Raw genomic sequence first — 14,010 nt, forward strand, 5'->3', positions numbered from 1 at the left:
GCAGGGAAAACTCTGGCACAAATGCAGATGAACAAGAATATTTATGGCAGTGATATTTTAATAGTAAAAACTAGGAACAATCCAAATGTCTATCCTAAAAAAAAAAAAAAAGGCCACATTAAGCAAATAACCTTCCCCTGTGGACATGTGTGAAATTCCACTGGAAAACATGCAGCATGAGATGACTGGGTCATAGGTACCCACATGTTTAATTTTACTAAGATTTTCCAGCATTTTCTCCTGGATGGCCCTACCAGTTAACACTCTAGATAGCAGGGCTCAAGAGTTCTCAAATTCTCACTAAAATCTAGCATTTTCTATTTTCTAATATTTGCTAATGTGGAACCGAATTTTTATTTCAAACTTTCTTTTTTTGATTTGTATCTCTTCATAGAATTGTTAACTAGTCATGACGACTTCTGCAAATTGCCTAACCAAATCCTTTGCCCATTTGCCTCCCGGGTTTCCTGCCGTTTTCTTGCTAAAATACAGGTATGTTTGTATATTCCGTATGTCAATTCCTTTGTTGGACTTCGACATTATGGAAATCTTTTCCCAATCTGTCATCTGTTAACTTTCTCTATGCCGGCCTTCAAATGAAAGAACCTCTTAATTTTATAGTAAGGAATTTTTCATCTTAAAGTTTGCGTTTTGAGGGCCTTTCATTTTTTTCCCCACTCTCATAAGTCCTTTAAACAGTTTTAAGGTTTCATTTGTAAATTTTTTTGTAATTTTTGAGAAATTATTTCTTAGCAGCTATTGTAGATAGTATCTAATTTCCAATAAAATTTTCTGATTGGCTAATGCCAATAAAGACAAATGCTGTCATTCTTATCTCTCATTAGTTCTAGTAGTTTTGTTCAATCCATTTATTTTTAATGTACATAATCATAATATCTACAAATACTTGCAATTTTGTTTTTTTTCTTTCCAATCCTGATAACTCTTCTTTCTCTTACATCATTGCATTGGCCAAACCTTCAGTTTTCTATCAAACATTAATAGTGAGTATTCTTGCCTTGGGGTAGATGATAAAGAAAATGAAAGTTTCCCCACAAACAGTATTTGCTGTAGAATTTCTGGTACATTGTTTTTATCAAATCAAGGAAGTTCTTTAAAAATCTGAATTTTATGATAGTTTTTATCATCAAGAGGGGTCGAATTTTATCAAGCATTTACTTTGAAATTTATTGATGTAATCAGGATTTTTTTCCTCATTCCAGTAACGTTCTGACCTCTAAAACTATCAAGATAATAAATGTGTGTGGTTTTAAGCTATCACGTTTGTGATAACTTGTTACAGCAGCAATAAGAAACGAACGCAATACGTAATTCTCATAATTTTACATCTTGTTTATAAATTGTAGCATACAGAGGTTAAGAGACTTGCCCAAGGTCACACAGCTGAGGAGTCTGGCTCCTGTTATTTCTCAGATCTCTCCATAGGCCATTACAAAAGCTTTACCTGGCAAGCCTCCCTGTGGAAGGCTGCCTCCCCCGACATGCACACCAGACTTGGTGCACAGGTTATGCACTGCAGTCTCTAAAGGCTGTTGCAGTCAACAACTCAGGCTCCCCTAGCCGCTGATGCTCCTTGCATATTTGCATTCTTGCCCAGGCATATTTGATTTGCATTCCAAGCCCTGATGCCTTCATTCCCTTGGTCTCTGTACCTAAGGCCTCAGGCAGAGATCTTCAGACACCTCTGCCGACGTCTCCTTATGAGGAGAGGAAGAGGAAACCTTGAAAACCCTTTGTTCTACTCTGACTTTTCCTAACACTTTTCCATTCCTTCACTCTTCCCCGCCAAGCTCAGGGTCCCTAGAATTACTTGTGCCTTTAGTTCAGGGCTTCAACAGTGAGACAATCCCCATGTCTGTGCTGATATACCTGACACCAGATCAGTGTACCGTTCCATGCGGAAATGGAACGGGGGAGTTGGCACCTTCTCCAGTTTCAGACTCTCGTTTATACCATTGCCATAGGTGATTAAGGGCTTAACTTTTAATTTTTTGGCTTGTTGCATTAATCAGCTACTCCAACACCTAACGCACCTGACAGTTCAACTCTCTCTCAGCTCTACTGAGTTCCTGACAACAGCTAATAGTGGAAAAGCTGGAATTCAAACCCAGGCGGCTAACCATAAGTCTGTACTCTAACCATGGGGCTCTACTGCCGCCTTCTGTGTTACAGCAGTACAGTCCAGGGAACTGACGATGGCGACTGGGAAAGGGCAACAAAAGCTGACTAAGATGTATTAGACAGATAAACTCAACAAGAGTTGGTGACAGCCTGAATGTGGAGAATGAGAGAAAAGGAAGAATAAAGGATGACTCCTTGGTTTGCAGCTTAGAGCAATGAGGTAGACAGTGGTGCCTTTACTGAGACGGGAAAGAATGGTATAGGCTGGCAGGGGGACAATGGGGAAACAAGAGATCCTCTCTGGATATATTTAAGGTTTGAGAATCTTAATAAACATCCAAGTAAAGACGTCAAGTAGGCCACTGCATATAGAATTTTAGAATTTGAATGTGAACATCCATTTTACTTTTTTTCTCTATTCCTAGATATTAGGAAAAGAGTAATACTGTATAAATAAAAACTGTACAAGCACCACTTTAAGCATCCTCCCCACTCCTATAAGCTTTTCAAAAAGAATCAGATATTGCCACTCTTTGGAGAAAAATGGAGAGCCACCTTCAAATATGGTTGGTATATGAACACGACAGTCTCCAAATCACGAAAACTACCAGATCAGAATTCTCAAGGAATGACCAGAGCCTAGACTTAAGCAAGCTAATAATTCATTAAAAATTTGAGAAGTCAAAGACTGTCATACATTAACCTTATTATACTGTAAGCTTATTTTTAACCTTTCAATTATTTGTTCGATCAACATGTTGATCAATTTATTAGTCTCCAAATCCGGAGGGTAATTTAATAATTCAGTTGGGCCAAATATTTGAAGCTGCCTTGGTCACTTATATTAAACTCTTCTTCCCCTACACTAATACATTTCTGTAGCTGGTTTTTACATTTAATCATATATTACACCGCATAATTTTAAAACCTATTTCAAATATGCTTTCCACCTGCCCAATTGAATTTTATTTCCCTTTAGAGTAGGGACTGGGTCACAGTGCCTAAACCAGTATTGAGTACACAGGAGGTATTTAAGGGGAATTTGTTGAAATGATTTGAACTTTTCTCCACTATCTACATATCCAGCACCCACCGAGGGCTACTTCCCTTCTGTTGCACTCAACAATTCGATTCACTCACACAAGTATACAGTAATAGTCATAGATTCTCAGTTTATGGTTTTAATGGTTTTGCAACATTAGATGCACAGTGTATTCCCAGGCACCAAGTATGCTTAAAATTGAATATTTTTTAAAGATAATAAAAGTTAATGACTACCCATGACCTATGATCTGACAATACGTCTGGTCTTTTTCATCCTGAGATGGTAAAATACCTGCCCTAGCTTACTGTCTCACAGTGAGGAAGAAAAAATATAGTCCTATTAATCACTCTTAACTATCAGCTTATTAAGTTATAGTTTCCCAAAAGGCTTATCTTACATGACTGTTAATAGGCTGCGGGTGTTTTCCTAAAAGAGTGTTTTTATAATGTAGTTATGTCATAAACAGACAGCATGGAATAAAAGAAAACCTAGTGGAATAAGAATCAGAAAATCTAGGTTCTAAATTCTAGTTTGGTTAAGCAGCCCTGAAACCTTAAACAAGGTACCACCTCAATTGTCTCCAATTTTCTGATCTGTAAAGTGAAAGGATTGATTATAAACAAATTTATGCCAAATTGCACCAGACCGATCAGGAGGTAACTAGAACCTAAGAATTTCACAAAGGACCTTCTAAGAGAAATCTGTCCACAATGAAACAGCTTAAGCTGAACTATAAAATTGGGATTTTTGTTATTATTGTTAACCTTACAGGTAAATTTGTTGCCTAACAACTGTGGAAGTACACAGAAACAGAGAAGAATGATTCACATGAAAAAACAATCATGACTACTGATATACATTGATAAACCTAAATTGTGTGAAAATAACCAAAATTTTAATATTGGCTGAGTACCTACTCAGAGAGATAGCTATTATACATACATTTTCCAATGGACAAAAAGGTTGCACTCCAAAAGACTGTAAATCTATTTTTGTGAAACTTTGTAAATGGAGGCTAGCAGTTTCTAGACTAAACCCATAAGGGCCACAGTGACACTTGATGTAGTTAAACTATAACATAAAAGCAAATGCTTGAGTTTGAGGTTCTGAGAATGGTGTTTGTGTCATACGAAAAGGTCAGTTTCCTTCCCTGTTCTCAGGGAAAGGACTGAAAGTAAGCAATTATTAAAACTAATTTACCTTAGTCACGCACTTCTACTTAACTTTCTAATCCTTTTATACTCTGATAGGCCACAGAGCCCGAATCATGATGCTGAAAAAATCCCACCTGGTCCTACCCACTAAAGGGTTCTGAGTTACAACAGCCCTTTCTTGGGCCTTCCAATTGTCATTCCACAGCACGGAGCAATTGATGGACATTTTGACAAAACACCCAGAAAACTTTACCACTTCTACACCCTAACTAGAGCTAAAACAGACCACTTGTTACTTATAAAAGCAAAAGTATTAGAAATTTAAGTGTTAAAAATTTTAGAGACGTGGTCAAGTAAATTATACATCCATACAATAGAATATTATGCCACCATTTAAAAAAATGTTTACAAATGAGCTGTAATGACATGGGAAACATTTAAAAGATAATACAGAATAAATAAGGGACATACTAAATGCCGTATTCTTTATGAACTCAATTACGGAAAAAACGCATTGAGAAAGACTAGAAGGAATCACAACTGTTGGGTAGTAGAATTATAATTTATTGCTTTTTTCTAGCTAGTACACAAATCCATGCTTACCAGATTTTCTCATGTTAAGTACCACTTTTGTTATTTTAAAAAAAATGGGGAGAAAAGTATAAATTCAAATAAATCTCTATTAGAACTTTAGACAGCTATAAACAGTGCTAATTATCAGGCATTGTGGAAATAAAGCTTTGAAGGAAAGGGAACATTCCTTTCTTTCACTTTGCAAAAGAGTTTAATTACAAGACTTATATTCACCACTTTATAAAGTTGTGATTATGAAAATGTTGCTTACTACCACTGCTACTGCATTTTATAAATTCAGTAAAATGTTATTAGTGATATTTGTTACCCTTGATTAAAGATACTGGATATTTCTTTCAATATAAAAAAATAATGCAGGTTTGTGATTTAGACAAACAGGAAAAAATGCTTTCATAATAGAAGCCCTGATCCCATTTTACAATGCTTTCTCAGATATAGCAATAGTCTCTGACTTCTAAATTTTTCTTGAATGTAACCCTGTGTATATTTTATTTACACACTAACTGCTCTTCTATACATCTTATTTCATTTACCATACCTTAGAAAATTTATATATCAGTAGGTGTAGATCTTTTATAAATATTAATTAATATTCTAGGATATAGATGTAACACAATTTATTAGTAACCCCTTACTGATAAACATGTAAATTATTTCCAGTTTTTCTCTATAACAAACAAGGCTTCAATGACACTCTTGTACAAATACTTTTACGTACATGAACAGGTATATCCTTAAGATAAGTTCTTGAAAGTATAATTGTTGAGTCAAGGAGTATGTGTACATTTTTTAAAAATCTGGTATTGCCAAACTGCCTTCCAAAAAATTTGTACCAATTAACACTCTAGGAGAACATTTATGATCAACGAAGATTTTTTAAAGCAAACTTCAATGCTGTCAATGGCCAGGAAGGTAACAAATTAGTGAACAGACTAGGGTAAGAAAATGGCAAACTGGAGAGCATACTCAGTCATCAAAAGCAGCAGCTTCTACTCAAGTCCAGTCTACTAATAATGCCTTCTAGGAATCTGTGCTCAATGTCGTTGGATTCTGACCTCTCATAAGCCCCAAATCTAGACTTCTGCATGAAATCTCCAGATTTTTTTAATGTTAACAACTCATTAAAATTTTAGAATTGACATTACTAACAAAACACATGTGTGAGTGGAAATGTTGGTACAAAACTTTGGGAGCTTCCCCAGTGAAATGTGAAACCAGGCCCCATACACAGAGAGCAAGGAGAAACCAAAGAAAGAGGCAGACAACTCCAGATTGGTAGGTGGCAGTTATAACAAACAAGGGAACTTACCAGCTTATCTTGGACGGCTGCAAGACAAGTAGATCTTCGCACTCACCTGCCAAATCCTGAAAGTTTATATAGAGGCCTTAACTGGGAACAGTCACATATACCTTACAGATGGTCTTTACACATTGCTCTGTCAAGGCTGTGTCCTTGAAAATGGCTCCCACGGTGGGAATGGTGGGCAGTACATACATTAAAAGGACAGGGAGGAGGTGAGGAGCCTCTGATTGCCCAGGTCCAATTCTCAGGTCGCACCCTCTCAATTACCTTTTCTAACAAGGAATCATCTGTTGGACCTCCAACTGGTGACCTATGCTTTAAAACTTTCATGCCTCCCATCATCCCACATCCAACAAAGATTGTCATGGCAATCGGCTATATTCAACGTATTGCTTTAATGCTGGGATTTTCTTAGATCACATTTAGTTTTTGGATGAACTATGTGGTCACTATCCACTGAAACTATTTGAATAACTTAACTCTGGCCCAGATGTTTCATTAATCAGGTTACTATAAAATGTTCCCTTGACATACATTTTTATTTCCTTAGAGTGCTGTGTTTGTTTTCTTTCTTATATGGAACTACTACAGGTTTTAAGACTTGAGTCATTTTCCTATTAGTGTAATCTTCTTTTACCCAAAGGGAAAGAGAATCTCTAATCACTTTCTATACTACCTTCCATTCAACATATCCATCTACTTATAGAAGAAATTGTAGGAATACAATAAACTAAAAAGCCTTGCTGCCTCTAGATTAAAGAGTATTTTTAATACATATAAAATCTTTTTTATATTAACTACATTCTATGGTTTAAAAAATAAGGATAATGTAAAAGAATAAACCCTGAAATTGCCAGATCTATTTAAATTCATGGATAAAATACCATGATATTTTTAATGTTTTATTATTTCATCTACATAAATACTTGCAAAGGGACCAATCTGACAAAACCAATGTACTGTGTAATTATAAACAGAAATTAATGTTTATAAACATTAAAATTAAATGTAATATTAAATAAGTCAGTTACTTATCTGAAAATACATAAGGCCACGCTCTCTTCTACAATTAAGTTTTAAAAACCAAACTTTAAAAAATTATTACCTTCATGTATTATAAAGCATATAAATCTTAATTTTAGAGCTAACAGTAATTTTTAAGGAATTCCTAGTTTTTAATGTAATCCATTGAGAGATGTTTTAATATCTAAAACATATAACAAATGAGAACTAAAAAACATATTAAAGAAGCTTTATAACTTAGCAAAGCTTTCAATGTATATGTCTATATACGTATATACACAATACATATTTGTCTATATGGACATATACATTGTCTACATTTGTCAATGACAGATATACCAGCGGATCATATGAGAAAATATGTATGGATATGCATAGCCACGGATATGCCACTGGATAGTCTGCTTTTAGTTTCTGGATGCAAAGTCCTAAACATTACAAATTTCTTCATTAGCATTTCTAAATATGTGTATGTTCCTACTTCCCCTTAAAAGATATGCTGTAACTACTCAAGTGTGTCTTTTCAAAATAAAAATTGATTAGACACCCTAAAATTTAAAAACCAACATTATGCATTAGGCATATTTCACTGGAACTCAACATTTTAGTCGTAAAAAGTGAATTTAAGAAAAATTACATATTTAAATTGTAATCTGCACATCAGATTACTTCTTTAAATTGTGTCTTCAGAAGTCACAGATAAAACAAGTTATTTGAGAGATATAGTAAAATATTATATTTTAATTTTACCTAAAATATAAATTAAAATAAGGCATAAGAAAAACTTTGACCACAATATATATGGAAAACTGACCACTGAATGATGTAAATAATTCATACAATACAGTATAAGCTTTAATACATAAACTAGATGTCATTTCATCAGATTAGTCACATCGTCTAAACTATACAATATATATTAAAATATTAAAAAGCTAAAAAACATCATTGCAATATAGATTCAATATGGGAAAATACATATTTGTGGCTTTATATACAATCTCAATTAATCCAGTCTATACAATAGTTTTCCAAAATATAAATGGCACTTTACATGCAACAGAACATACCAGGCTGGATGTTCTAATGTATTTTAATATATAGGAAAATAAAGAGAAAACATCCTTTTAAACAAGACAGTTACACAGCAGAGGTGGAATGTAGAAGATTTTGCCTTAACACAATCTTGTATAAGGTTAAAGAAACATCAATAAAGGGCAGTTTCTACTACTTTCAATTAGCATTTTTTTAAATGGAGATTACTGTGATTTTATATTTTTCTAATTGTATCACAAATTGAGAAGATATAAAAGGGAAAAAAGGCAGGCCTGGGGTGGGGGGAGAAAACCTGATCCTTCATGAATTTTAAACATCAATCCTGCCTATAGGCTGCATTGAGGAATGCTTTTCTGTTGCCAGTTTCCTAAATTACTTCTGCCATTCTGAATTGTACATCAGTAGTCAGATGAATTTTCCAGACTTTGTTATGCCATTGTGTAACCATAGCTGCCACAATGTAATGCCACAAGAAGTCTGTCCTTGAGTATTTCTTTACTTGGATATTCAGGTAACTTGAGCATGTTGATGCTTTAAAAAAATATATACAACACCATTAAAAAAGAAATTTATGAAATTTCTAATTCGTTTGTCTAGCAGTGAAAACATTAGGCAAAATTAACATAAAACCACCCTGTCAAATTTGCATTCAAATTGGAAAACCCTGCAGTAGTATTTAAAAAGTAAAAAAACAAAACAAAAAAAAACACCAAAAACTGCTGCATTGCAGTTTCCTTTAGCATGCAAATGTAGTGGAAGAAAATAACTTTGTTTCAGCCCAAAATAAATAAGCAATAGGGCGATTTAGTTTGAAATGATGGTGTAACTCAGCGATATTATGACAGTTTAACTTTAGTGATAGTTGAATTATATTCAATTAAATTATAGCTAGTTTCCTCAATATATTCCCTACCAAAAAAGAGAGAGGCAAGGAACTATGTAGCAACTTATTTTTCAGTGATTCCAAAATGCTGATAGAAATCTCTGTTGAGGTTTTCCTCTTGATGTAGCAATACAGTAAACTTTTGATTACTCAATATTAATCAAAACAATCCAAAATGCATTTAAATAAAACAACTTAACATACCATGTGCTTGAAGTGGGTAGAAGATTTGGAGTATATGGCACAGCAGCAATTGTAAAGTTTTGCAATCCACTTCCACCCATGATATTAGCAAATCCACCGTGTGGGACCCTGGAACTAACAATTCATATCTTACTAAGTTGTAATCATGAAAGGAAAATCTTTGTGATAAATCTACTTCAAATTCTAAGATAGCATAAGAATATATTCAACTCTAGGTCACTGACATGGTAACATTCTGAATCTGCCAAACTCCAACTCATTACTAAAAGGTGCTCTGTGGCCAGTCGGCAAGCTTCCATGGAACCACCTCTCCCCATTTCTAAGCCATACTATGCTTTCAATCAGCCACAGCACTTATCTCTACTACTGCATTTGGCATACTGCATGTACAATTATTTTCTTTCATGTACCTCCCTAGTAAACTAGGGCTGATTTGAGAGTCCAAATACATATTTGTACTTGTATTCCTGGGGTTAGCAAAGTGACTGGCATGTAGTAGACATTCATTAAATATTTGCTGAATAAATGAATGTTTGCTTGATTAATTAAAGCAAAAGAGGCTCTTACATGTAATCCAAATAATTTCCTTATTTGTGAAAAATACCAAGGGTCAAAGAGGTTTTGTTTTGTTTTTCACAGTGGAAAAACTAGAAAATTCTTTACATTTCTCTTTCCAGAGATTCACAATATCAGATGTATTTTTTTAAATGTCACCTAACATAATAACACCACTAGAAAATTTAATCTTCGGTGTATGGCTACAGAGGATATAGTTACAACTTCCAAAATTCTATTTTTTACATTTGAAAGAAACTATTTCAAATTAGCCTTTCTACGTATACCATAATTACACAAACTGATCCTATAATAAATTTTGTTGTTTTTAAAATGAGATGCTGTAGTGCTCTTTAGATAAATTACAATGATGACAAACATTTAATGTGTATGTATTAAATGCAAAGTCAAAGTCAGTAAACTAATATTAAAACTGTTTTCTAACATATTATTCACAGTACAAAGCATAATTCAGTTCATTTTAAAAAACTTTTGAAACCTAAATAACCAAAACAATCTTGAAAAAGAACATGGTCAGAGAGGTCTCACAGTTCCTGATTTCAAAACTTAAACTACAAAGTAACAGTAATCAAAACAGTGCGGCACTGGCATAAAGACAATCATATAAACCAATGGAATAGAGAACCTAAAAATAAGCCCTCGCATATATGGTAAAACAATTTTTGACAAGAGTGCTAATAACATTCAATGGGGAAAAGACAGTCTTTTCAACAAACTAGAAAGACTGGGAAAACCACACATACACACAAAAATGAATTTGGACCCTTATCTAACATCATTTACAAAAATTAACTCAAAATGAATCAAAGACCTAAACTTCAGAACTAAAACTACAAAATTCTTAGAAGAAAATTATCTATTTTTCTTTTTTTGCCTGGGCTTTTAGTGTCATTAGAAAAATAACAAAAGAGCCCTACCTCACAACATAAACCAAAATAAAATCCAGTCAGTTTAAAATTGAAATGTAAAAACAGACTCTATAAAAAGCTACAGGAAAAAAATGTACTATATAAGTAAAATGTACTATATAAAGTACTGATAATCATCTTGCAACATAATTTAAAACTTTTATTTTATAAATTGTATAAATTAAATTTATAATTTAAATTATATGAAAACCTCTATAGTTAACTTAATAAAGTTAAAAGGCAAGTGATAAACTGAGAAAACTATTTAATGTCACTAATATACCAAGAATATTTAAAACTCAATTTTTTTAAATGGCAGCAGAATAATACACAAAAAATGAAGACAGGCAATTCACATAACACACAAAAAATTATATAAATAAGTTATATTAAAATAAAAACAATTACATCTTATATTGATAGAATAAAAGGAACAGGCCCTCTCACTCTCTGCTGATGTGAATACTGATCTTTCTGAAGGGTAAATTAACCATATGTATCAAGGTTAGAAAAATGTATATATTTTTTTTTATCTAAAATTTCTCTGTGAAGAATTTATCCTATATAAGTAACACAGGATATTGGCCTGCAAGTATACAAGAATTCCTTATATGATCAGCATTATTCATAAACAGGAAAATTTAGCAATAAAGGACAATATCAATTAAAGGAAGTTTATAAATTGAAGAATAGGCAGCCATTTAAAAATTAGATCTATAAATGGAACAATTTTTAATGATATATTGCAAAATACAGAAGTTATAAAACAGGAACAATGTTTTTAAAAAGTAAAAATTTATATATGTGAGAATATTATAGAAGAATAACAAATATGGCATCAGTGATTATCTTTGGTGACTGAGATTACACGATATTTTTAATTTGAATTGTCTAACTTTACTACATAGAAAATATAATTTTTAATTATTTTTATTAAACTACTCAACCTCTAGGTATTTCTTGGAACGAAGAAGCCAAAAAAAAAAAAAAAAAACCCACACAAAAAAAACTCCCAAAACTTAACAAGGTTTTCTTTCACATCTTTAGTCTATAATCTGTGAATATTCATGTTTTATTTACTCTTTAAAATTAGATAGATGTATTGTGTGACTCCAACTATTTATCTAACATATAGTTAAAAAGACTATGAAAATAAAGCAAAATGCTAATAGTGTTATCTCTGTATAGTAGAATTACTTAATGGGATTTTCATTTTGTTTTATCTTCCCCATTTTCCAAATTTTCTATAATGGTCATATAGATTTTTTTAAAAAAGACAAAAGTAGACTTTAAATTACATACATATATCATACATATATAGATATACACCCACAATTATATTTTTAACATAAGCAAAAAATGGAGAGAAGTAAATTGTTTATAGTAGTTTACAATAGTTGCTGCTGGCAAAGGTAGTTTTCCTCTAATATTCCTATTCCTCTAATATTCTGTGTTGCGACTTTCCTCGCAGAACCATGTACACTTACAATGAAATAATCAAACTGTATTTTCATAAATAGGAGGACACAGATAAAATTCTGAGTTATCAAGAATGAAAATCAAACTTTTTTTTTACATCTTTCAGAAATATAACTTAAAAGATTTAAATCATCTAGTTTTCTAATCTATAATATTTAATTGGTTGCAAAAGTAAACTTTTCAAAGTGTGGTATCACGAATTATTTTTTGGCCATGAATCTTGAGAATTTAAAAGTTTGGTAAGAATTGGAGAAAAATTGCTGTGTATGGGTATAGTGTATGTGTGTATGTGAGTGTGTGAGTGTGTGTGTGTTGCCCAGCAACATACAAATATTAAAAATTGGGCTACTATCATTGACTTATTTATAGAATGAAAAGATTACCAAATTATAAAATTAATATACATGCTGATAGTTCTGCTTGGAACATATTTTTTTTTAATACATAAAATAAACATTTACTGAAAACTATATGTTTTATAAATGCCTAAATAAATCCTTGTTCAATATAAAAAAAGCATAAAGGGAGGTAAGAAACTGACAATTCATTTTGGTTGTTTATCACTAAACCATTAGAAACGGCATACAAAAATTCTTTCCACATTATCATGAAAACACTTCTTACCTGCCAGTAACAAACTGCAGGAGAAGAACTCTCTCCTCTGGAGTAATATTTTCCACAACTTCCCAGAACCACTAACAACAACAACAACAAAAAAGACTTAGCTCATATTTCTGAGCAATTGTAGACTTCTTAATACCACAGAAATATGCAGCATTCATAAAGTATATTTTATTCTAAGAAACTCATTTATCAAAAGTGATTTCAGACAAAGCTTTCATATGCAATTCCCATGAGAAGAATTCAGGAGAAAACTTTACTTTGTTAATTAATGTAGATTTTCATCCAATAGTGCTGAAAAGCTTACAAAATTAAATGGCAAACTTAACTTCATTCTAAGCTCTGGAGAATTTTTACCTGAATAACGGGATCTTCTCTTTCGTAGCCACTTGTGTATTCTGTATTTTTTATCCAATCACTCACATCAATTTCTGGCATGCCAGAAAGCAGTAGCTCCTTTGGGGAAAAAGAAAAATATTTCATTAATCTTCTCTGGGAGTAAAAAAAAAACTATTACATTTAAATAGTAAATCTGCCTTAATTAGACACTAATTCCATGTAAAACTGATTTATTTTTGTGACAGTTTCTGCACGTCATCAATTAACAAGTAGTACATGGGAGAGAACCCTTGATACTGATAATCTCAAATACTATGAGACTGAAGATATCTCTTTACTGATACAATTTAAAACATAAGAAACAATAATTTATGTTTATATATAAACACATGTGCAACAAGTTTATATGTGCAACAATTTTATGAACATTATCTTTAGTTTTATGAATGTTATTAAATTCTAGAGACCATACTCTCAATATGAAAGTGACAACAAAGATCTGAATCCTAAATTAAGCAAAATAAATAAATAAATAAATCATCAAGAAACCTTAATCATTAGGGAAAGGAGGTAATATAATAATTATTTTTTAAAAAAGAATCAAGCCTTTGAAGAACTCTATTCTGGAATAATTTGGATCCTTTAAAGTTAACTTTCCTCTAGTTGAGAGAAAAAGGTAATTT

General features: G+C 32.4%; 1 protein-coding gene across 12 annotated transcripts in view; it reads right to left on the bottom strand.

Annotated features, from left to right (window-relative positions):
- Window positions 1-7,096: 7,096 nt before the first annotated feature.
- The window catches only part of HACE1 (HECT domain and ankyrin repeat containing E3 ubiquitin protein ligase 1), a 78,050-nt gene continuing 71,136 nt past the window's right edge, over window positions 7,097-14,010 (bottom strand). For 10 of the 12 annotated variants that reach the window (XM_039869454.1, XM_039869466.1, XM_039869431.1 and 7 more), the window contains 4 exons: window positions 13,346-13,444; window positions 12,992-13,062; window positions 9,405-9,518; window positions 7,097-8,848 (listed from right to left, as the gene is read on the bottom strand). In XM_039869454.1, the coding sequence (XP_039725388.1) occupies window positions 8,746-8,848; window positions 9,405-9,518; window positions 12,992-13,062; window positions 13,346-13,444 (387 nt within the window). In that variant the 3' untranslated portion in view covers window positions 7,097-8,745. The remainder of the gene's footprint in view (window positions 8,849-9,404; window positions 9,519-12,991; window positions 13,063-13,345; window positions 13,445-14,010) is intronic. The other 2 variants (XM_039869480.1, XM_039869460.1) reach the window with 1 other exon arrangement.

Source organism: Pteropus medius, unplaced genomic scaffold (genome assembly GCF_902729225.1).
Source record: "Pteropus medius unplaced genomic scaffold, Ma_sr-lr_union100, whole genome shotgun sequence".
Lineage (NCBI taxonomy): Eukaryota > Metazoa > Chordata > Mammalia > Chiroptera > Pteropodidae > Pteropus > Pteropus medius.